Genomic DNA, 25,038 nt, shown 5'->3' with positions numbered 1-25,038 from the left:
GGTCTGTTTGTAACTCTCTCAGCAGATGGTCCTCCTTACATCACTGAGCCACATGCCAGAGTGTCAGGTGGCGGTCCTTCTCCCAGAGAGCTGAGTGTCCTTACACTCCGCTGGTAGCTAACAAACTAACAAAGGACCACTTTAGTCAACAACAAGTAGAGGGGCTTTGATTCATGTGTGATGATGATAACCATTGATAAACATTTGAAAACCATCATATAAGTATGGCCTATCCAATACAGGCTGTGAGGCTCTGAGTGCTTGTGTTTGTAGTTCTAATGCACATTTAGTTGCTCGGGAGAAGGGCTCAAGTTAAGAGAAGAGCACATTGATGTGGTGGCATGTCCTGGTAAGATAAAGCAGCACGGTGATTTCGTAGAATTGTCTAGAGTGCGTTGTCATGACAGCTACCCACAACATACCGTTCTTCTGATAGAATTTGCCCGAGCCTTTAATAGCCAACCAATCGGAGGGCTGTGCGGAGGTCATATGACTTCTCGTTTTAGAGCTGAACGTTTGTAGCAAGTTTTTACTGTAACCGTCGCGTGGGGCTGTCACAATTGCTACGGGGACGTTGGCAGCCGCTTCATAACTGATAATAAAATATCAGTATTTCATTCGAGACTCTAGCACTCCAAAAACGGTGGAAATGTTTAATAGTCTTGTCAGGGAATTTGATGAGGAGCCCTATTTTTCGTAAGTACTGTCAGTAGCACTGTTTCATTGATTCCTGCTCTTGTTATAGTGACATTCACTGTTTCTTCTAGATTAGAATGTCTATTCTCAATTTAGTCAAAAGTCAACACCATCGTCTGTTGTCTATAAGAGCAGTGTTTCAGAAGTTGGACAATATGTTTTGTCTAACTACTTTAAAAGCCCGTTCTCCGTTATAAAAGGCTCCTGCTGGAAGTTGCGTACGTCAACGGTCATCAGGTTGCAGAATCAGTGCTATGGGGCTTGGACCTATATGCATGCGTGTATTGATCCAAGCAAGCATCGAGCGGTAATATGGAACTTTAATGATGGGCAGTGTTCAGGCATTGTAACAGTATGGTGTCAAATTAGATTCTCAATACATTAACTGTAGTCCTTCCTCACCCCATGTTTGGCTGTTCTTTCAGATAGGCCCAGGTATTAGCCTACTAATGTGTCCAAATAGAGATCAACTGGCAGTGTCATTCTCATATTCAGTAATCCTCATAGACACTAGGTGTAATTTTTGCCATGGTGAATTCAGTCTGTTAGAACACACCATCAAATCACTAGTAGTAGATTCTGGTGAGTGCAGGAGTCACCTGGGGGCAGGTGTAGCCTCTCTCCCCGGCATTATTCGGCCAGAACATAGCCTCCGTGAGGATTGGTATCATGTGTTGAAGTGAATGATCAGCCTCTGTCTGGTCTAGATGGCTATTTATTTATATTTATTTTACCAGATTTTCATTTGCAGCAATGACCTGTGGAAGAATTGCAGAGGAGAGGAGAGGGGATGAGACAATTAAAAACCGGGTGACTAGGGCCAATTTTCAGCCAGGACTGCACTCTTGCAATAAGTGCAATGTGATCCAAACAGAGAGCCAGGATCTTTGTTTAATGCCTCATGAGGAGGATGGCATTCAATGCAAAGCAGTGTCCAAATGTCCAAAATACATTTATAATTAATAATATTTTATAATGATTTGCTCATCCCTGTGTGACAGACACTCGATCATATTGGATTCTAGATTCCAGATTCCGTAAAGAATACCCCAAATGCTACCACTATGCTCTCAAGTTACAATGAATCGTGAGGAGTTTACACTTGGTCCAATACCTGAAGCCGGTGACTCGACTCTGTGTTGTTCACGATACATACACAAACCTGGTCATGATTATGTTGTGCTGTTTTAACAGAACCTTTATCTAAAGCACAACATCACATTAATGCATATAGGAAGAATGAGAATAGAGTATCAATTTAATGGTTTCAAAGGAACATATAACTATAGCAAACAAATGGAAGTTTGACTATACGTTTAACGCTATGTGTGTCAAGGACAAACAGGAGACTGGTGCCCATAGGCTACCCCGAGAAACTCAAAGAAAATCTTGCTATCTTTGTCGTTAAATACCATCCCAACAATAGGACATCAGAGACATCGATGGGAGAGGCCTGTTGGCCTATACTATATACATTACAATAGCAACGGAATTGACAACAGGCAAGGCGCGATTTCTTCAGGATGTCCACCAGGCAAGCTCATTCAACTGTAAATAGGTATTCCAGGCTGAGAGAGGGGAGCATTGATCACCATTCACACTGGAAGATCAGACGATCACTGTCTGTATATCAGCCACATTTAAATCACATAGCTGGCACCACCAAATCTGTCTACAGTAACATGATCTAAGGCTATTGTGCTATTCTCACTCAGAAATAAGAATCCATAGTCACTCTCTGTTCTGGTCCAAAAGACAAGGAGAAGCTTTTGCCTCATTCAATATTTTTAAGGACTCATAGCTGGAGGTTTACTCACGATGATGAGAGGCCTACATGTTATCTCTTGCATTCAAGGTGAATCAAATGTTATGTTGAGGTAAATTATGAATGTTGAATGCCTAGTGTTTTGACATTTCCTCTCCTCTCTTTCCCTTGACTCTCCCTCCTTTCTCTTCTTTTACACTCCCTCCTCTCTGTAGCTTGTCAAGGTAGGACCTTTGTTTATCATTATACAGCATGCTTCTTTTACTGAGCAATAAGCATCCTGGGAATTTTGAGTCTGTTTTCCTCTCCTTCTCCTGTCCAAAGGGATCCATTCCAGGCTCACAATGAGCGTGTGCGGCACATGATGCGCAGTTTCTCTGAGCCTTTCGGGGGGCGGAACTTAATGCCAAGTCTGACAGATGGGCAGGGCAATGGGCTTGGAGGACACCACACTGGAGGACACCCCAACTCTAGTGTGGCACTACGGGACAACCACAGGGTGAGAAACAAGGCTGTCTCTGTCTCTGTCTCTCTTTCTCTTTCTCTTTCTCTTTCTCTTTCTCTCTCGCTCTCTCATAGGGAGAGCCTAGCCAGCCTGGTCCCTAACAATTGGTTGTCTTGGCTTGGTATTATGTCCCAATGTGTTCTAGATCCACTTCATTCACTCTGCTGTCCTGGTGAGTGTGTGGAATCACAGCCCTTCTCTTGGCCAGTTGTGTAAGGATGGGGGGGGGGTGGGGGGGGGGGGGTCCTGGGACTGACCTACATACTGTACTCCTCATGTGAGTCAGTGGGGGAAGACAGTCCAGCATTCATTCTGAGATGCTGAGAATCAGATGAAAAAAGGAAAGGACAGGTTTATTGGGGTCGTGATGGAAACTGGCCATGTCTGTGTAAGTCGACACCCTGCCAACGATGTGCTGCTTATTGAAGCAACCTCCTGCCCCGACCCCCCCCCCCCCCCCCCCAACCCCTCTCTCTACCCTGCTATCTTTGGCCTGGGGAGGTATTCTTAGAGCATTGTTCCACTGACACACTGCGTTCTCTCTCTCTCTCTCTCTCTCTCTCTCTCTCTCTCTCTCTCACACACACACACACACACACACACACAGCTCTCTCCCTCCAACACACACACACACAGCTCTCTCCCTCCAACACACACACACACAGCTCTCTCCCTCCAACACACACACACACACACACACACAGCTCTCTCCCTTCAACACACACACACACACACACACACACAGCTCTCTCCCTCCAACACACACACACATACACACACACACCGCTCTCTCACTCCAACACACCACTGGGCCTCTCGAGGCCCTGCTGCCCTTAGCTGGTGAAAAGACATGTCAACATCACCAACATCACATCATGTTTGTTATGATGGCGGTTGGGCCATATAGTTTAACTTAAATAGGATAGTCCAATCAGCAACATTCTTCACTGTTTTCCAGTGAGGCCTTGAATACATAACACTGTAACAAGATGTTGTATGTATGTATGTAGCATATCTAAATAATGACATACCTGTACATTCCATATGATGACACCGATTGTTGTTTTCTTGCAACATTGTGACATCTGTTTTTGTAGTGAGCAATGTATAACAGTGCCAGTGACAGTTTGTGGTCCTCTGTGGCTCAGTTGGTAGAGCATGGCACTAACAACGCTTAGGTTGTGGGTTTGATTCCCACTGGGACCATATATACTGAAATGTATGCACTCACTGCAATGTAAGTTGCTTTAGATAAAAGTGTCAGCGAAATGGCATATATTATATTAGTTCCATTATGGTATGCAGAGCTAGAAAGACTGAGATACAGTATGGACAACTAGTAGGTATACTACAGAAGAAGCAGTTGATCAAATCAGACCAGAAAAGTTAGAAGAACAGGGGTGTTTACCAAAAGCATCTTTCATTCATAGCTACAATTGACCTAATATGATCTGTGTGCTCCAAAGCTTTCAAGAAATTCACCCCACAGCATTTGGACAATATTGTACCTTTATAAGGAAGTTGCTGTTCTCTAATAGAACCACACAGAGCAGCCTAAGGGTCTGAGTGCCCATTTAGCCTGAAGACCTGGTTCAGTATGAAGGTCTCATGATAGCCAGCTGGCCTGTTCTGCTAAACTTAGTTTCCATGTCCCTGCCTAATCCTACCCCTCCATGTGGAACAGTATATTTATCCCTGGTAATTACCTTCATCAGATGCCAGACTCAGACCTCAGCTCTCTGCTCTGCCCTGCTCCCCTCGTTCCTCACTCCCTTTCAACTCTCCTCCCCTCAACTTCCCTCATCAACTCTCCCTCTACTCTCCTCAACTGTTCCTCAACTGTTCCTCAACTGTTCCTCAGCTCTCATCAACACTCCCTCTCCTTTTATCAGTTCTCCCTCAACTCTTCTGGCATTGTGACCCTGGCGTTCTGTATTAGTCCTCCTCTACACACCTGTAGTCAGCCTTAGTCACCTGAGGGCTCTCTATAAGAGGAGAGAGTCTGTGTATGAGGAGTTCAGAGCCCAACCCTTCAGACTGGTCCTTGTGAGTAGAGGGAGACAGTTAGGATAGTCCCTCTTCCAGCAGAAAGATTGTCTAAGAAGCCATGGTGCAGGCAGAGTGGTCTTCACATGAGTAGAGACAGACTGTGGGAGAACTCATGGTAGAACTGTAGGTGCGTGTATGCTGTAGATGGATGCATGTAGGTGCGTGTATGCTGTAGATGGATGTTGTTTGTTGTTGTTCCTCCCCGCTCCATCTGCTTGACACACATACCCTGGCATCCCAGAGCTGGGTTAGCAACTATGACAGATCCTCCACCACTGCTCTTAAGTATCTCAGACACACACGCACACACACACACACACACACACACACACACACACACACATACACACACACACACACACACACACATGCACGCACACACACCTACACACACACACGCACACACACATGCACACACACACACACACACACACACACACACACACACGCACATTCACTGCATGGCTCTCGCTCTAGAGAGCTCTCAGCATTCGATCCCCTGGCAGTGAACCTGTCCGGTCTTCCTACCAACCACCACCCCCCCCCCCAGCCCCATTGGCTGGCTTGGGATATCCTGTTTCCTTCCCTCCTGCCTCTCTCAACTATCGGCTTTTTACTTTGTATCACTTTTCACTAGAGACTCTGGACTCATGAGTTCATGTTATTTATGCACAGCTCATAATAAAAAATAAAAAAAAGAAGATATCTCAGCCAATCAGTGTATCACGTTGTATTCTAAAGGGAGATGAGTAATTGGTCAATGCGGTGTTTAGCTGAGCTGGACTGGGTTTAGAGTGTTATCAATTGCCTCCCAAGTGGTCTTCCAGTTCCTAGAACCCATACCTTCACAGCACGGGGAAGTTCATTAGTTCATCACACCACCTACAACACATGTTAAAGTGTGAGTCTCTACCCCATGACAGGCTGGGGAAACAGGGACCAGCAGTAGCACGGTCAGTCAGCCCTCAAAATAATGTGTTAATGTCCACCAGGTCCACGCTCTACATGTTACACTCCTTTCAACCCCAGCCTGTCTATAAATACACCCACAGGCCGCCGGCAGCACAAGTGTAACTGGCATTTATTAGTGGTTATAACTGGATGCACTGCTTCATAGCTGGCTCTCGAGGTTATAAGTGGCTGCAGTGCTTCATACGTGCCAGTCCAGTCAGGGGGAGTTGACATCACTCTGACCTTTAGGAAGAGCTGAGCTGAGCTGAGTGAGGCTGAGACTGAGATCTCTCTCTCTCTCCCCTCCCTCCAGACCTCCCAGGACCAGGCTCTGTTTCAGTGTTAAACCTCATGTAATCCACAGCAACGGGACCCAATTACACACACAGAATAACTCTCTCAACACCCCCACCAAACCCTCCCCTCCCCCCCAATGTCCAAGCTGTTGGGATGCTTGTCCAGGACTCAGGGTCATAAACACCCAGGGGAGGTAGAGGCGAGAGAGAGGGAGGAGAAGGGGGATGGGATGTTCCCTCCAGCAGGTGGGAGGCCCTGTTATAAGGTGGGAGGCCCTGTTCAAGGTCCTGTTATAAGGGCCTTAGCGCAAAGTGTAAGATACAGGAACATCACTAGAGAAAAAAAAAAGACTAGGCTAGTAGTATGTGTACTATGCCGAATGCTAGGCTGTGATGAATGAATTAAATGAAAATAGAGGATTTGTTTGGCTACACACATCAATACAGTCATTTCCCTTACAGGATTAAACACACATAATTGAAACATCACCAGAGGGCTTACTCCATATGAGGAGAAGGGAAAGGACATGCTTCTTTTGGAATGAACTTGGGCTCCAGTCTCTCTCTCTCTCCCCGTTCGGCAGTTCTGGTAGTTGTAGAGTTATGTACACTTTATATGTCAAGGTGCTAACTCCCTCTCACTAGACACAAAGGCTTTCTTGTCCCAACAGGTTGTAGACAGCTGGTACATGCGTGAGTGCGATTGTGTGTGTGTGTGTGTGTGTGTGTGTGTGTGTGTGTGTGTGTGTGTGTATGTGTGTGTGTGTGTGTGTGTGTGTGTGTGTGTGTGTGTGAGAACATAGCAGTGTGTGATCTAGCCGGTTATGCCCCCCAATGCCACCCAAACTAATAATACACTATCTAATGATATGTACCTGGTAAGCTTGCAGTCTGGCAAAAGGGACTAGCCTGGCACTAGAAGACCTGGGGTCAGTTCACACACTACAAGGTCCAGGGTCATATGGTTTTTCAGCCCTGTAAAACTATTTAGCTTCTCTATCTAACCAATTACAACCAGTTGTTGATTTAAGGACGTGTGTGTGTGTGTGTGTGTGTGTGTGTGTGTGTGTGTGTGTGTGTGTGTGTGTGTGTGTTAGGGATGGGCATTCGACTAAATTGTCTTAGTCGATCGTCGGGAGAATTAACGATCGATTTTCGATTAATCATTAATATTTTTATATTAAAATTCACTATTTATAGGCTATATTCAAAATGCAATGAAAATACAAAAACACAGCGTGTTTTCCTCATTGAGATCTTTATTACAAGATGAACAACTCTTGTGGCAGTTAAACTTACAAGATGAACAACTCTTGTGGCAGTTAAACCGGATCCGTTCAATTGAAGATACGCGCTGCTGTGCTCTAGCAGCGGAGCCTGCAGCTAAGCCGGTGCTTAGAAACACAACTGACCCTCGTTGTGCATCGCAGCTCCTCCGTGCTAACACCGAGTTGATGCTAGGTTGAGACTGAGAGGAGGATGCACCGCCACTAACCAGGGTCGGATGCGCGTTGTTCAAGTGGTACATCATTTGAGTCGTGGCCGAGTTATACTTATACACAGCTTTGCAGTGTTTGCAGTTAACTAAGTCATTTTTTAAAACAAAATGGTCCCACACCACACTTCGCCGTGACCTCTTCATGATTACTTTTGAAATACACGGAAACTCGCAGGTAACTGAGTAGGCCTGTGGCGTTTTTTTCCAAATATTGCCCCCGTGTGGTAAAATTAAGCAATAAGCCCCAAGAGGCCGCGGGTTTCGCTGATTTTACAACAGGTAAGGGGAGTTGTTTGGCACGACGCGAAGCCTAGTTTCATCGACTAAAAAAATAATGTCATCGACGAAATTCTAATGATCAATTAATCGATCGTTGATTAATCATGCCCATCCCTAGTGTGTGTGTGTGTGTGTGTGTGTGTGTGTGTGTGTGTGTGTGTGTGTGTGTGTGTGTGTGTGTGTGTGTGTGTTTGTCTGTATTTAATGATGTAGTGGTCTCCAGGACATGCACCTGTGGAACGTGTGTGTCAAGGGAGGATGGTGGAGGTCGAAATCAGAGGATGGGCTCATTTTAATGCATGGCATGGAATGAGTAATGTTATCACATGGTTTATATTTCTCATTCCATGCCATGCATTACAACGAACCCATCCTCCGATTTCTGCCTCCACTGGTGTGTGTGTGCGTGTTTGTGTGTGTGTGTTTGTTTCACGACCTGGTGTTCTATGTCCAGGACATGGACCTGAGGAACCCCTTCAGTATGTTGGACAACATGATGCTGGGCATGAGGAGCAGAATGGAGGACATGCACAGGAACTTTGTGAGTCTTGGTGTTGTTCCTCTTTTATACCCGCTTACACCTTACCATGCCTATGCTATACTTATTGTTACCTTACAATACCTGTGTGTGTGCGTGTGCGTGTGCGTGTGCGTGTGTGTGTGTGTGTGTGTGTGTGCGTGCTCCAGGAGAACATGCCTACAGACTCCAACTCCAACTCCAACGGCCACTCGTTCAGTTCATCATCAGTGATGACCTACTCTAAGGTTGGTGATGAACCTCCCAAGGTGTTCCAGGCCTCCCAGCAGACACGCCACGCCCCCGGAGGGGTATGTACACCACAGTATACTTTATATACAGTACAACAGCACACTAGACACACTCAATAAATCTATCACAAATTGTCCCACTTGGGAATTCTGTTGTGTAGTCATGGTACACAAAGATAAACAACGTTCATATAATACACATAACAACATTATATATGAGGATAAAGGGGAGCAATCATAGCATAGCCTAGCAGTCACAGTACAGAATATGTAAGTAATAAGTACAGTATGTGTATATTGATACTGCTGAGTAGGGTAGGGGGGGCACTCGAAGCCAATGTTGTGTTGATTACCTAACAATAGGTCAATTATGTCTCTGCTGTGCTGGTGCCTATCTCAGCTCCTATTGGTTGTCTGCTCTTGGTGAGTGTGTTGATTGGTCATCCCATGGTGGTGAGCGTGTGTGTGGTTTGTGTGTGTCCAGGTCAAGGAGACTCGACGGGCCCTGAAGGACTCGGAGAGCGGTCTAGAGAAGATGTCCATTGGCCACCACATCCAGGACAGGGGACACGTTGTGGAGAAGAAACACAACAACAAGACTGGAGAGAGGGAGTTTAACCAGGACTTCCAGAATCTAGATGAGTGTAAGTCAGGTTTACTGTACACAAAATGTTGGGGCGTTACAAATGATGTTGATATTTGGGAGTTTTGGAGTGTGCTATTTTCTCTGTTATTATTTTCACTGACCGAAATAAAGAAGCTTTAGTTGATTTATTAAATGACCAGGTCTTTTTAAAATAGATTTTAATTACCATAATGTGACTAACCTAGATAAATTGCGGTTTCAATGTATGAGACGTTCCATTTGCCACAGTTATTGTTGCCATGTCTGACAGAACAGGTTTCGGATTACAGGGCTGTACATCTGATTCTGACCTCTGACTTCTGCCCTCTCACCTCCCAGCTGAGGCGCAGTCCTTCGATGCAGAGTGGCAGAGAGAGGTTTCCAAATTCCGACCATCTGCCCCCATGTCCAGCCTGGAGGCCCCCCGACCACGGGCCGCACACCGCGCAGCACTCACTGGCCCAGAACAGGGCTACAGGTCAGTACCACACACACACACACACACACACACACACACACACACACACACACACACACAAACAAACATATACCAGGCAGCGCTCATCAGCCCAGAGCTGGGACTCAAGTCAGTCAGGCCACATATGAGAAGGGCACTTAAACCAAAACAAACCATCTCACACACTGAAATACTGATCATATCTTCCACTGGATACGGCACTACAGCATGATGCCACCATTGATCGGATTAGGGTTAGGTTGAGTTATACTGTATATCTAATTGTGTGTGTGTGTGTGTGTGTGTGTGTGTGTGTGTGTGTGTGTGTGTGTGTGTGTGTGTACATGTGTGTTTTTCTCAGGAACAAACCCAACCCTAAAGCTGAGGGGAGGAGACAGGTCAATTTCAACAACCTCAGTGTGAACGGATCAGGCATGACGAAGCAGTAGGAGTGTCAGTCTGCAAATAAAGCTTCTATCAGGAAACAGCACCGGTGCCTCACATTGTGCTTACATACACATCCTCACAGCACCTCAGACAACAACCTAGCCTGATCTCAGATCTGGATGTGCTTTAGCCAACACTGGATGTTGAAATGCTTTTCACAGTAGCAGGTAGGGAACACTTGACGAACACTTGTGAAGTCAGGCTCTTATTCTGTCCCAACAGATCCACACAGTCGAACTTTATTCACAGAGCTAAGCTGTCCCCTGTGGGCACACAGTAGTGTAGAGACAGGAACACATAAACTAGAGGTGATCTGGGATATCAGAAGTCATTTTTAAAATCATACGTAACATGGCAGCGTTGTGTGTCAAAGTAAAAACAAAACAGTTCATCATTGGACATCAGGTAAATCTCAGATGTGTCTGAAATGCTATGCTTCTACCTGCTTTTAGAAAACTCATTATTACATTGTATAGATCACACCATAAGGTAACTCAAGTATGTGTATGTATACTTTTGTATTTAGTTTCTGTATTTTAAACATTTGTAACCAGTTTCCCAGACCTAGATTAAAACTATTTCTAGACTGAAAAGCATGTACTCAATTGAACATTGGATTTAGTCTAGGACTTGGCACAATCTGTGTCCGGTTAACCGGCCCTTGATGTCCGAAAGTGCACTTAGACGTCAGAATTGTCTGTTTGTATTTTTATTGTGTAGGCTAGTGGCTGTTGTTACACAAATGTATTTTATCTGCTGTAATCTTTGTAAAAAATAATTGATAATACCCTTTTTATATTGTTATTTGAACTGGTCATCTTGTGTTTGACCTGAAAAACTCAATGCTATAATGTCCCCTACACTAATGTCTCTTGGGATTCTTATTTCTAATGAGGTCATAAGATCCTCAGTTGCATCAAAGAGTATGAAAAAATATCTCATCTGAAAATAAAATAAACGTACTCTTCTTGAAGTTGAATGTGCTATATATTTCCAATAGCTCTCTGCATTTGCTGAGTCCTGTTTTCCCCCTGTAGTGAATGTGTGATATATTGTGTGATACTGTATATAGAGGCAGAGCTGGTCTGCTGCTGGCTCTGCCTGCCTGCATGGTGTGGTATGGCATGGTCGCCATCTTGCAGGGTATTTTAGCAGCGGACCTGTCAGTGACTGAGAGGTCACACACAGCTGTTAGCAGACCACAACTCTCACGTGCTCTGTCATGTGCTCTTGATTGAGTTTAACTTGAATCTGTTTATATCTCTGGTTTAAGTGGAAATGCATTAATGAACCACTGATATAATTAACCCCTGTATCTTTGTCTATGTTTAACCCTACCAATGCCCTATATGCAGGCTTCTCAAGCATCTGAAGTTATAGCTGAGGAGGGTCTGTGTGAGGGTATCTCCAGTTTCACGACAGAGTGGCATAACTCTAGAGTGTTTATGTAACAAGGAAGATGAGCCCTCTGTCCAAGGGAGCTCCACTGGGACACAGGAATGAGCGAAGACAGCCACTGGAGTGTTTGGGCTTATGGTTTATTAGTGTGTCAGTAGTCTAAAGTTGCTTTCTATCCTCTATTGGCATAATAAGTGGAAGACATTATGATGGATGGTTACTGGATATTTTCCCTGATCAGTTCACATGAAAAGGCTGTTTAAAGCCCTGTCCAGAAACAAACACCTCGGCATAGACACTTATGTCGATCTGAAAGGGTTGAATAGGTATGCTTCACTTTGCCCTCTGATTGGCAAGGTGGAACTTCTGACATCTTGCCATACCTATTCAACTGCATCCAGTTCTTTCAGTTATGACACGCAATGAAAAACAGAACTAAATACAGATTGCTAGTTACGCAAACTCTGGAGCCACCTCTGGCTCCAACTGTCTACTGTCCCCTCTAATCACCTGCTATTCACAAACCAAATCACAACATGACACATGTATGCTAAATCAGCAATAAAGTTATATGAAACCAGTAAAAAAAGTTTTAATAGAACCACCATTGAATTTGTCATATAGTTGTAGTTTGAAATTGATGCAGTTTGACAAGATTATGACATTATACATTATGACAAAGGAATATTTACACATTATGAATAATTACAAAAAAGGTACAGTACAAGTAAACTCCAGAAAAACATTAACCATTGCGGTGTATAAAAGCCTGCCAGTGAGTGTCCGTGACTAGAGGATTCCTTGTGGCTGTCCCTTCCCAGCGATCTTCTTGGAGCACTCCAGCAGCGCGTTGTGGATGTCCTTGGCACAGGAGATCTGGGACTTGATCATGCTGAGGTACTGGGCATAGGACAGAGACTCTGTCTGCACCGTGTCTGGCTTGGTGGCTGTGGGGACCAGGTTAGGAGAGTGTTTGGCGCTGTCAATGCTCTGAGAGAGGCACTCGTAGGCAAGACGCTGGAGGGGGAGAAAGAGGGATAGACAACAGTGAAGTGAAGACTGGCTGGCCTCCTGATCCACTCACAAAACCACTACCTGCCATACGCCACACCAACAAATGGCCTGATGTGGAATGAACTATTGAATTGTAGGACTTTCTTTCTAGAGCTTCAACCACAAACAACTCCTGAATAAACAAATAATGTACTTGCAGGTTGTGTGTGTGTGTGTGTGTGTGTGGCAGAGACATTGATTTAAACTAATAGAGGTAGATTGGAGTATTATAGATAATGTTGATTCAAAATAAAATATTGCAATAGCTTTGCATGATTTTCATTCGTAAGAGGGTTGTGGGTAGCATGTGAAAGGGATTGTGTTGGTAACAGAAAGATAAATGGCACGCACGTAAAATGTGTGTGGGTAAGCGAATACGCTCGCAGGGGGAATACAATGTAAAAAGACAAAATTGATGTAAGGAAAGGATTTAGAGAATAAGATGGTTTATAATTAACATCGAACTGCCATTTTTATAGACTTTTGTTATTTTTTATGAGTTCATAGAGGGTTACGGTAAAATGTGCCATTGTATGAATAAGAATAGCTTTGTTGTTTTTTATGGGCTAAAAATTAGAATGTTTAAAAACTCCTCTATTGTAATTGTAAATGTGACTAGATATATATATATATATATACTGATGTTGATACTTGTGATACTTGATTCATGTCATTACCCTTTATGAGTGATCGAAGACGCTTTGTGTCTTGTGTTTCATTCATTCGTACATATTTCCCCTTTCAGGGACGTAACGTGTGTGTGAGTGTGTATGTGTCTCTCACCAGGCAGAGTTCCAGTTGATCACACAGAGCATAGAACTCCTCCAGACTCTTGTCAAAGCGTTGCACGGTGCCATCACTGCTCTTACTGAAACACAAACACAATGCGTAAAAGACAGAAGTTAAAATTGGTCTATTAATTGAAGTTATTTAATTAGTTGCCCTACTAATGAAAGAATCTTAGTGTGTAGTTTATAAACACCATACTTACATGCCATTGTCAATTGATGTATTATGTCCCAAATTCAAGGAGGCAATCTTCATGAGATTCTGTAAAGTGTAGAATGTTAAATTGCTGAGATGAGATGGCATATTTACTTCCCTTATAAGAGGCATTGATTTTGTGGTAAAGCTAGAACTAGAATGTGTGGTTTCCAGTTGCCTTGGTGATTAATTATGTGATGTGTGTATATATGATATGTGTGTATGCACCTGACTTTGCAGATCTCTTTTGAAACAATGCATCTTCTATAAGCAAAAAAAAAACATTCTCTGATATTTGTGAGTGTCAGCAGAGAACCTAAGGGCTATGGTGTTAGTAAGGTCTCCGTGCCGCTGGTCAGCTCAAGATCACGAACAAACATGTATACCTGAAGACTCTTTTTCAGTTGTGGAATAAGCATTTTGAATCGGTGGACGGGGTCAAAATCTTGCTGTTGAGTCAGTTGCTGCTGTTGAAGCGTAGCCGCTTGCTGCATTCCAGCTTGTTGGGGCATTATCGGTCCACCGGGTTGTTGCTGTGCTGCCATTTTGGTCGTATTGCAAATCTAGCGAGAACATCCTCAACTACCGGGTGTTGTAGTCTCGCGCAATCTACAATAAAAGTCGGTAAAGAAGGCCCCTGGTGGTTGTTCTTTGTAGCAGAAACCCCGTATAGTGAAGCGCCATTCGGTAACTGCAACATTATCCAAAATGGCAGGAGCTGATGGAGACGATTCTCTGTACCCGATCGCCGTTCTCATTGATGAGCTTCGGAATGAGGATGTTCAGGTAATTGCTGATGGCCCATTTATGACAGATTTTTATATGGGATATTATCTTGTTTTTGTTTCATTTATTTGAACATGCTTGGTGTGATACCCCTAGACCTCGGCCTTTCAGCGGGCGGACCCAGCCTTGTTGTAGCTAAAGTTGGCTGTCATGACAAAATATGCCACCGTACCTCGATAGCTAACGTACGCTAGTGGTGTGATCTTGCAACGAAATATTATTATCTATATTAGCTAGCTAGTCGGCGGGGTATCAGTCGCGTTTTGGGGATTAAAACGGTAGAAGCGCAAGCTAACCAGGTCAATGGGTTAGGTAGGTAGCTAGCTAGCAAGTAGCTTGCTAGTAAAGCTTGGAATGATGGATGAGTGTATTTAGCTAACGCCGTGAGCTAGCTGTTTATTTATGGGCAGAAAACATTTTAACTACACTCAGCTCTCATTTTGTAATGGCAAAAATCTGAAATGCCACTCACTACGATTTCAGTTAGCTAGCTTGTTGTAGGATGCTTTGACAGGTAGCTTTCCGGGCTGGGTTGCTACCTAGACCTACCCACGTTATGTCAGTGCATCACTCTGTACCTCAGCCCATGTATGCGTTTGTGTTGCCTAATACTATAGAAACTATATACTTTGCTTCAACAGTTTAGCAATATGTATGTTGGTCGTGTAGCTAGCGAGCTATCTGTCATTATGAACAAATATGGTCATCTACGCCTTTAAATTGTGCGATAAATGCAGTGTAATGATTCCAGAGAAGCAAGTTGTAGTTAAAACATGAGCAGGAAGCGTCACAAGCTTGTTTGCTCTCTCTCTCTATATATACATATTGTCTTTCTGAACATCTTCTGGAAAGTGGACATTCCATGTGAATTTGGCCCCAAAATGTCGATTTCGTCATAGATTGTTCTGAAAATATTCTCAAAGAATCTTGAGGGAGAAGGGTTTTTGGCATGTATTTGATACTTCTATCAACGATGTTCATTATCAAAGTTGTATCTAGGCTTCTATAGGGCTCTATTAGCCCTTTTTAAATGGCACAGAATATATTTGTGTCCTTAGAAACCTGTTACTGTTTTCTCAGCTGCGACTGAATAGCATCAAGAAGCTGTCCACCATTGCCCTGGCTCTGGGGGTGGAGCGGACCCGCACAGAGCTCCTCCCCTTCCTCACAGGTACCTACCAACTGTCATGCACCTTTTATAGATGCTAGAAACATCCATAGTCATGAGACCTGACTTATGACACAGCAATTCTGTCGTTACATTCCTGAAAAAATGCAATCCAGCATTTACAATGGCAGTGGCAAGGCATGTATGTGATGTCTGACCATGTATCTCCCTTCTGTAGACACCATCTATGATGAGGATGAGGTGCTGCTTGCCCTGGCTGAGCAGCTGGGGAACTTCACTATGCTGGTGGGAGGGCCTGAGTACGTCCACTGCCTGCTGGTGAGTCTACACACACACACACACACACAGTGACCCTGCTAGTGGGAGAGGGCCTGAGTATGTCCACTGTCTGCTGGGGATCCACACACAACCACCCATATTTTTTTATCTACCTATCCATGTTTCCACAGCCTCCTCTGGAGAGCCTGGCCACTGTAGAGGAGACAGTGGTGAGAGACAAGGCTGTGGAGTCTCTGCGTAAGATTTCCCAGGAGCACTCCCCTGTGGACCTGGAGGTTCACTTCGAGCCCCTAGTGAAGCGCCTGGCCAGTGGAGACTGGTTCACCTCCCGTACCTCTGCCTGTGGCTTGTTCTCTGTCTGCTATCCCCGTGTCTCCAGCACCGTCAAGGCCGAGATCCGCCAGTGAGTACAGCAGAGACCATACATTGCTACCTCCTCTCTCTCTCACACACACAAGTCACCGACACAGTAATGCACAGACTAGCCTCACACACATTACCATGGTCATGTTCAGTGGGAGCAAACAGGAGAAAACATTGAAAGTTCTTTTCTGACATTAGTGAGTTGTTGTTCTTCTTTCTTTAGACACTTCCGTACACTGTGTTCAGACGATACTCCCATGGTGCGCCGCGCGGCTGCCTCCAAGCTGGGCGAGTTCGCCAAGGTTCTGGAGCTGGACTACGTCAAGAGTGACATCATCTCCCTCTTCACTGCATTGGCCTCAGATGAGCAGGTAATTAGTTAACATGACACGATGCGAGTGTGACACTGGACTGGGAAGTTACTGGAATTACTCCAGCCAACTGTTAATGGATTATTGTTAAGAGAAATTACATGAGATGTAATTTAATGGATATTCAATTGAATTAAGCTAATCCCAATGGCCCTCTCTGTTAGGACTCTGTCCGCCTGCTAGCGGTGGAGGCGTGTGTGAGCATCGCCACCCTGCTGCCCCAGGAAGACCTGGAGACCCTGGTGATGCCTACCCTTCGCCAGGCGGCAGAGGACAAGTCCTGGAGGGTCCGCTACATGGTGGCAGACAAGTTCTCTGAGGTTAGGAGGATATACCTACTACATACAGAATATTTGCTGCTTTAATGAACATTTGAACAAACAGAGCTTTGTGCACTAACTGTAACAACCCTCCCTTGCACGCTTGCATTGCAAACAGTTTGTATGTTAATTGCTGTGTTACTGTAATGTTACAGCTCCAGAAAGCAGTTGGTCCAGAGATCACCAAGAACGACCTGGTGCCAGCCTTCCAGAACCTTCTGAAGGACTGTGAGGCAGAGGTTAGGGCTGCTGCTGCTAACAAAGTCAAGGGTGAGTCTAGCTACAGTACAATAGATGATGAAATTAGATGGCGTAGCTGCAGGAAGAAAATAAAGGAAACTAACAAAAACAGAAAGGTAAAATCATAGACAGGAATGTAAAGTACTGACTATTGCGCTAGATGCCCTGCTACAATGAGTCCTCTAACCTCCAGACAGCATTGCAGTGTAAACTAACCCAAACTTGTTTCTGCCCCCCAGAGTTCTGTGAGAATCTACCAGAGGACAGTAGAGAGACCATCATCATGACTCACATTCTGCCTTGTGTCAAGGTACAACTCACTCTTGTCCTTTAGAAAAATAAGTCTGTTGGCTAAATATTGTGTAAAGGTTTTTATCTTTGACATTTCAGTTTCTCATTGGATGGAACTAACTTCAGACATCCATGAGTCATAAAGAGAGAAACTGCTTTTTTCATCTTTTTAGATCTCTCTGGCTAGAGGCGTCCAGTCATGTGTTTTTGTAAAGTCCTGACACACTCGAGTTGAACAGATTCTCTGTTGGGAGAGGCTAATGTTTCAACTGTATTTATAGACCCTTATAGACCCTGGTGGACTCTCCTCTCAGCCTGTTCACTGGGACTAACCTGTTGGTTGCCATAGCCCTGTAAATGCATTTCCACAACCTGTCATAGCCATGAATGTGTACATTGTAGGTAGAGCCCATGGCTGCACCCCAATAATCTAAAGTGGCTTCCTCTCATCTCCTGTCCTTCATCTGCACTGATCTGAAAACTCAGGCTGAGTGAAAGCAACATGGTGTATGCCTTCGGTTATTTCTGCTCAGTGCATATGAAAGCGATGAGGCCACTGTCAGATTACTGAGCTGTAGCCTGTAATGATGTCAGTGTTGCAGCTCCCTAAAGCCTTTAGTCAGCAGAGGGCACTGTTGTGTTGTCATCTTCCTCTAAACACCATGGCATTGTTTATGAGCAGTGCAGAGCATCTGCTTGTGTAAACAGATCTGATTAATGTCATCACAGACCTTGTTTCTGCTGGATGTGCCAACCACAGAAAGGCTGTACAGGCAGCTTGCTGACACATGACCTGAAATGTCTGTTTCTCAAATGAAACACTCTCTCAAATTGGTCCTCAATACCCCTTTTCCCCTGAGAGTAAACATTTCTGCAGCAACTATTGCATCACGTCTGAAACGCCCCCTGGTTTGAACAAATGATTTGCTCTTTCTGTCCTCTGCCAATGTTGTCCACACTGATGTTTATTTGGATCTCCATTATCAGTTCCAAATATAACAGCTTTGCCCCCAGGGGTACTGAAAGAGCATAAATATGATTTTGATGATGGGTGTAGTCTGACAACTCCTTCCCCCTCTGTCCCTCCTTCCAGGAGCTGGTGTCTGACACAAACCAGCATGTGAAGTCAGCCCTGGCCTCAGTCATCATGGGCCTGTCCACCATCCTGGGGAAGGACAACACCGTGGAACATCTCCTGCCTCTGTTCCTGGCCCAGCTCAAAGACGAGGTAACCTACCTGGCCTGCCTTCTCCCTCTCTTCCTGGTCCAGCTCATAGACCAAGTAAAGGTGGACTGTCAATGGCTGGTGTATGTTTGTATGTAGGAAAAACCTTGGGGGAGCTGGAACCCTGCCAACTCTGGGCTACAGGATATGCTGTCTGTTCTTGCCTGACCTGGCAGATCAGATTGTCCTCATAAACAGACTATTGCTGATAACCTGGTTTTAACATTGATACCGCTCAACCCCACATCTGGTAGTACAATCACCTTTATACCATCCTAAAATGTTCTGGGAGTATATGGTATAAAAAAATAAAATAAAAAATGATATACATATTTAATTTATATGATTACAACAATTGAAAAGCTCAATTATTTATATGTCTGACACCATTTTCCCTACTGCCCATGTTTGGGAGCAAAAGGGCAAAGTTGGCTGGAAAGCTAGCGGTTTTTAACATGGGTGACTGGTGCCATCTTGGCTGACAGCTGTGGCTTCTCCTCTGGTGTGTTTGTACTAGTCAGGTCTTGGTTCAGAGGGATTTTAGTGAAGGTCCTTCACTGTCGTAGATAGTAAATAGTCTGCTCTGCTATTGAAGGTTGGGCAGTTATTCATGATATTGTTCTCTTGCAGACAAGTCTGTAAGAATGCTTACCATCAAATATGTGCATAACTACAAGTGTGGTGTCCTACTTTTTTTAGCAGTGAAAACAACATATTTGTTTAACCAGACTATTGACAACACCAGCCGTACACTCTGCAGTTCAGTCATATTTCCTTACTCAGCAAAGAACGATATAGTATGTCATGATATTTTCTAGAGTAATATCATCAATAAGATAATGTTGACGTTGCCCAGTCCTACTGGTATGTCTGTAGATAAAGATGAAGCGTGTTTGTGTTTGCTGAATACATGAACATATCTGGCAGTGTAGTAAACAGGGCAAAAAATAAACACCAACCAAATGCGGGTAGATTTTGGCATTGGCAGGTAAATCTGTCAATCTTACCTGCCACTTTGGCGGGTAGCCAACAAAGACAAATGTTATGCTTCAATTTAAAAACAAAAGTGGTGCGATCCGCAATTATGGTCACCATTGATTCAACATTTGACACTCCTGCCTCCTCCAGCTGACTGTAACTACTGCGCACTCGCACTTCTCCTGACTTTCAAACAAACCCCAGAGTCTATGAGCTTTCTTTGTTACAACGCCTCTGGTTACAACCTAAAATAAAGCGTAACAGTAAAATTCAAGTACACGCGACATCAACATATTTAGTGGTATTCTGACAGGGATAGACGTGAAACTTAAAGCCTACAGGAGGTTCGTTCTGTGCAGGGAGTAATTTTCAATGTGTTAAGTCATGCTAATGTGTTTTTAAATGTGGCTGGTAAAAATTCTGAGTGGCTGGGGAATGTTCTCATCTACCAGACACCTTGGCTGGTAGACCAAAAACTACATTTTATGCCCTGTTAGTAAAAAGGTTTGATTGTTTTACCTTGAAAACAAAGGTGCACAGCTGCTCCGGTAGACTGTAGCCTGTCAGTTGGTCTGTTGTGTGTCTGTCTGTTCCTATTTAAAGATGTCCTATTTTACCTTACAGCCACAACTCAGTCTAGTGCAGGGTTTGTCTGGGATGATTACAATCAAAGCTGACAAATCTTTGAGCTGTGAAATTACAATCTTGTATCTTTGATATCATTATTGAGATTATTATGATATCGGAGTACTCCAAGACACCTTTTGACTATATATTGAATGTCCTGGTTGTGTATTCTCCCTAGCTAGCTGTTGGAACTCTGTCCAGTCCTATTTAGTTAACCAGATGGATGTGGAGTGTCTGGCTACTGAACATGGGCTCTTTAGAATCGGGGTGAAAAAAACAGACCAAGGGAGAGAAAAACTATGCTTATTGTCAGTTGCTGTTCTACTTTGTGCCCCTCTGTTGTTGTTCTACTTTGTGCCCCTCTAAACACTGCCCTGTTCTCGCTCTTGTTTTCTCCGGTCCTCTCCTCAGTGCCCAGAGGTGCGTCTGAACATCATCTCCAACCTGGACTGTGTCAACGAGGTGATTGGCATCCGCCAGCTATCCCAGTCTCTGCTGCCCGCCATCGTAGAGCTGGCAGAGGATGCCAAGTGGAGGGTCCGCCTCGCCATCATAGAGTACATGCCCCTGTTGGCAGGACAGCTGGTCAGTCTATACCCCAATACACACATAAATACATCCTTCTTAGTGGCGTTTTGGAGTCCTGTTGACCAGTTGTATTGCCCATGTCTGTGACACCTGTATGTTCAGTGTTAATAGTTGAGATCGAGTTGCAAGTGAGCTCCATGTGTCTCCACAGGGAGTGGAGTTCTTTGATGAGAAGCTGAACACCCTGTGTATGGCCTGGCTCATCGACCACGGTAAGACAACTGGTCCACCCAGCTCTTCTATGGGCATCTGTCAGTGCTTCACATAATGAGCTGGTCAGTCAGTTGGACAAGTCAATATGCTTTCGTGCTGCTCTAGCCTGTCCCTCTCCCCTAATGTCCGCTGTGGCAGTGGGAGGGAAGGAGGTAGAGAGAGGGAGGAAGACGGACGTGTGGGTCTGCAGCTCTCAGCCTCATGGCTGTGGTAGCTGTGCCAATGACAGGGGGATGAGAAGCGAGAATGAGAGGGGCCTCTCTCTCTCCCCCCTTCAATTCTGCTCTCCCTTAGCAGAGCTGGAGGGGTTAGCCAGGAGTTTAGGCAGGTTTAGGCATGTGTTGGCTACTGGCCCACAGTGATGATAACAGATCTGGGCTAACGGAAGGCTGTTCACGCGCTCACACACACACACACACACACACACACACACCATATTACAACAACCTAGAGCATTGTCTCTCTCACACACACACACACACACACAGAACACAGTGCGTGTTTTAGGACAAAGGGCTAGCTGGGTTACATCATTGGAATGTTCCTGTGTGTCTGTGCTGGGGCTGTGCTCTCCTTACATAAGTCCTGCAGTGAGCCGACAGGACTACAGAGGTCGGGGGGTGACACACACACACACACGCTCACTCTTTCTCTCATTAGTCCACATTTGCAGGAACAATCCCTGCTCTTGGCTGTACACTGTTTGCCCTGATTGATGAAGCAGCAGGTTAAGACTTTAGACCAGCGAATGACCATGTATCCACCAGGCCATACAGCTACAGCGATCAGCTATTGTTTTGAATGAGATCAGAGTGTCTCTGGTTTCCGATGTTATTGTCACGGCTGTGCTCTATAAAATCAGCTTAGCTATCACCAGCCTTCTATTCAGGATGACAGAAATAGAAATATTCCACAAAACATTGCTTTTACTAACCCAAGGTCATGGTATCAGATTAATACAAGACTTGATTCTCATTGAAGAGATTTTCTATTTGGGCACAACAGCTCCCGTTTATTTGAAGAGTGCATTTGTTGATGTAAAAATCAATATGAAAGTGTATTTGTTTGCTGTTGCCAGTGTATGCCATCCGTGAGGCTGCCACCTGTAACCTGATGAAGCTGGTGGAGAAGTTTGGGGCAGAGTGGGCTCAGAACACCATCGTGCCCAAGGTGCTGGGCATGGCCAATGACCCCAACTACCTGCACAGGATGACCACGCTCTTCTGCATCAACGTGAGTCGTCCTGCTGCCACCCTGGACATGTCTAGAATAACTTGCTGATTTTATATTGAGCGTCTCTTCTCAATTTTACTAACTTTATTGGATCACATTTCAGGCGTTGCTGATCAAATCGTTTTTCGTGGAAAGCTAAATAGGGAGATGCTTTTCATAAAATGATGTAATTTATAGAAAAAGTTGTCAACATAATAAATGGCATGATTGTGTTTCACAAAGTGTCTGCTAGTTGTTCAGCCTGCTTACTATGTGTTATTGTATTTCTGACCACATCATGCCCTCTCTGGGGGAGTATTATATAATGTATCATAACCTGATTATTAACTGTTTCTCTGGTGTCCCTCTTCAGGCCCTGTCAGAGGCGTGTGGTCAGGACATCACCACCAAGCAGATGCTCCCCGTTGTCCTGAAGATGTCAAACGACCAGGTGGCCAACGTGCGCTTCAACGTGGCCAAGTCCCTCCAGAAGATTGGACCGGTCTTGGACAGCAAGTATGTTCTCAGTTAGACAAATAAATGCATCATTTAACCACCTTGACAAGCACACACCAACAACAACATGCTTATGGGATTCAGCAAAAGCCCTCACTCGTATAGTCTGACCCAGCCAGACACATTAGTACACTGCTCTCCATGGCTAATGCATGCTTCACTCTCATAATCCATTATGGCATGCAGGAGTGTGGGAAAATAGCTGTGTGAGAAACTAGATTAACTAGTATGCACTCAGTGAAAAACTGGATTAGCTGTGTATGTACACTGAGCAACTGAACTGGCTATGTATGTGCACTGTGGGAAGCTGGGGGGGTGGGTGTCAGGAGAGGCTGGTGGAGGCAGAATGTGTAAAATATGATGCAGTGATGCATGGAATGAGGAATGGTCACACACTGATAACTGTTTGTTTGTCATCAGTGCCCTGCAGACAGAGGTGAAACCAGTGCTGGAGAAACTGGCCACAGACACAGACATGGATGTCAAGTACTTTGCCCAGGAGGCTATAAGTGGTATGTAGTCCTCCTCCACCTGAAGCCACCTGTATCATTTAATTGTAGCATATAGTAACATATTGTATGGTATTATATCAGAGTTTTGTTTACCATCATATCACAATGTCGTGTCATCTGAGCTGACGTGAGCATTATCAATCGATTGAGCTATTGTCAACCTTCTGTGTTTCCTTCTCTACAGTTCTGGCCCTGGCGTAAACTCCCCACAATGGTTACCCTGACAACCACCAAGACAACAACACAACTTGGCAACACTTTAAGATATATTTATTGATGTTCTGAAGCTACTGGTTCTGTATAGGGAATTAATGGAGCTATTAACAACCTTCTCTTTTTTTTTTTTTTTTTTTGTACCGTCAATGGTCGTTAACTGTCCCAGCGTAGCCCAGGCTTCTCTTCTCTCCCCTGCTGTACATGGATGCTTTGCGACATCAGTAGAACTTGCTCCGCTCCAAGTCTTGCATGCTGTTTAGTGCTGCTGCTTTAGCATCTCTGATTGGACCCCACATTCCTCCCTACGTAGCCATTGTACTCAGGACCTGGTCACAAACAACCCCCTAGCCCATACTCCCTAGGCACCTTGCTTATACCTCTGAAGTCCTTTCAGATCTACACAAGTGTTTAAGGGGTGGAGGTTGTTTGTGGACAGGACCATTATCATGGTCTTAGCTACGTGTTAGTAACCAGTCCTGACCAGTGGCTAGGATAGACGCATACTTTTACAGCAGACTGTGAGATGCTAGTGAAGAACTGCAAACAGTGTTTACAGAACATACTGTACACGCACACACAACCCCTCCTGTACAGGTGACTATCTGTGTTCACCTCATTTTGATTTGGTCAATTAAATTACCCTGTGTTCAGACACAGTACTAGGGACCACTGTGAACTGTTACTCATAATTGGTTTGTCATAATTTGTTTTCTTATGTTCAGTTTATTATGGGCGCTTTGATTTCTGTTCCTGTCATTGTGTTGTTTGATGCGGAGGGGAACGGGGGGGGGGTGTAATCTTTTGTCCATATTGATCTTAATCTTTGTGCCAATCACTTTGACAGGCAATGGCTTTGTTATTTTTAGTAGGCTTTGGTAAAGTTAACCCTCACCTGTCCTGGTTTTCTGTAGAGCGTTTTCTATGTTCCAAGACACAGCGTTACTCCTGGGCCTGACCACAGCAGTTACCATAGAGGGATGGGAGGAGGTGTAAAAGGCAGCATAATGTTTTGTTATGGTGGGGTGATGGTAGCTGATGTTTCTGTGCTGTCATGTATGTATCTTTTTCCTGAGCTCCCACTCCTCTTCCTTTTACTGGTCTCTTAAATAAATCTGATTTGTTAATTGTCCCACATCATGCAGACTGCTTTTGGATTTCCTTGAATTCTCTTCACTGGGATGCTATTCTGTATCTGGAACTAAATAAAGTAACACAAAGACTTGGGACCAGTCTGTCTGCTCATTTGTTTGGCATTAGAGCAGTATGACAGTTGGTTTTAAATCTATTCATGTAATCTATCTTAACTGACACGACTATTTTCAGTAATATAATGCTGCTTGCTGAGTTACCCTGATCTTTTAATGGTGAATACCTCAGAGAAAATGAAGAATGTAGAGAGAA

General features: G+C 44.5%; 3 protein-coding genes across 5 annotated transcripts; 2 read left to right on the top strand and 1 right to left on the bottom strand.

Moving 5' to 3' along the window:
- Positions 1-561: 561 nt before the first annotated feature.
- mlf1 (myeloid leukemia factor 1) lies at positions 562-11,267 on the top strand. 3 transcript variants are annotated; one of them, XM_083694926.1, is made up of 7 exons: positions 562-696; positions 2,786-2,960; positions 8,494-8,580; positions 8,727-8,867; positions 9,292-9,451; positions 9,772-9,910; positions 10,251-11,267. In XM_083694926.1, exons 1-7 carry the CDS (start codon positions 650-652, stop codon positions 10,336-10,338), a joined length of 837 nt encoding a protein of 278 aa, XP_083551052.1. In that variant the 5' UTR covers positions 562-649; the 3' UTR covers positions 10,339-11,267. The 3 variants fall into 3 exon arrangements, with proteins under 3 accessions (XP_083551052.1, XP_083551053.1, XP_083551054.1); XM_083694927.1 differs by having other exon boundaries at positions 8,494-8,590; positions 8,743-8,867; XM_083694928.1 differs by lacking the exon at positions 2,786-2,960.
- A 1,043-nt stretch (positions 11,268-12,310) lies between these two features.
- On the bottom strand, positions 12,311-14,316 carry med29 (mediator complex subunit 29; the record flags this gene model as incomplete). The annotated part of the gene is made up of 4 exons (XM_083695189.1): positions 12,311-12,751; positions 13,571-13,655; positions 13,779-13,837; positions 14,158-14,316. The coding sequence occupies 4 exons, from the start codon at positions 14,314-14,316 to the stop codon at positions 12,524-12,526; spliced, it is 531 nt and encodes a 176-aa protein (XP_083551315.1). The 3' UTR covers positions 12,311-12,523.
- A 126-nt stretch (positions 14,317-14,442) lies between these two features.
- On the top strand, positions 14,443-24,861 carry ppp2r1bb (protein phosphatase 2, regulatory subunit A, beta b). The gene is made up of 15 exons (XM_083695589.1): positions 14,443-14,557; positions 15,638-15,728; positions 15,904-16,004; positions 16,136-16,368; positions 16,552-16,699; positions 16,864-17,019; positions 17,175-17,289; positions 17,499-17,569; positions 18,644-18,778; positions 20,792-20,965; positions 21,120-21,180; positions 22,260-22,414; positions 22,767-22,909; positions 23,330-23,421; positions 23,606-24,861. Exons 1-15 carry the CDS (start codon positions 14,480-14,482, stop codon positions 23,620-23,622), a joined length of 1,770 nt encoding a protein of 589 aa, XP_083551715.1. The 5' UTR covers positions 14,443-14,479; the 3' UTR covers positions 23,623-24,861.
- The last annotated feature ends 177 nt before the right edge of the window (positions 24,862-25,038 follow it).

The sequence above is a fragment of the Argentina silus genome (genome assembly GCF_951799395.1).
Source record: "Argentina silus genome assembly, chromosome: X".
Taxonomy (NCBI): Eukaryota; Metazoa; Chordata; class Actinopteri; order Argentiniformes; family Argentinidae; genus Argentina; species Argentina silus.
The sequence above is the reverse complement of the archived record's forward strand: the minus strand, read 5'-3'. Positions and strand labels throughout refer to the sequence as shown.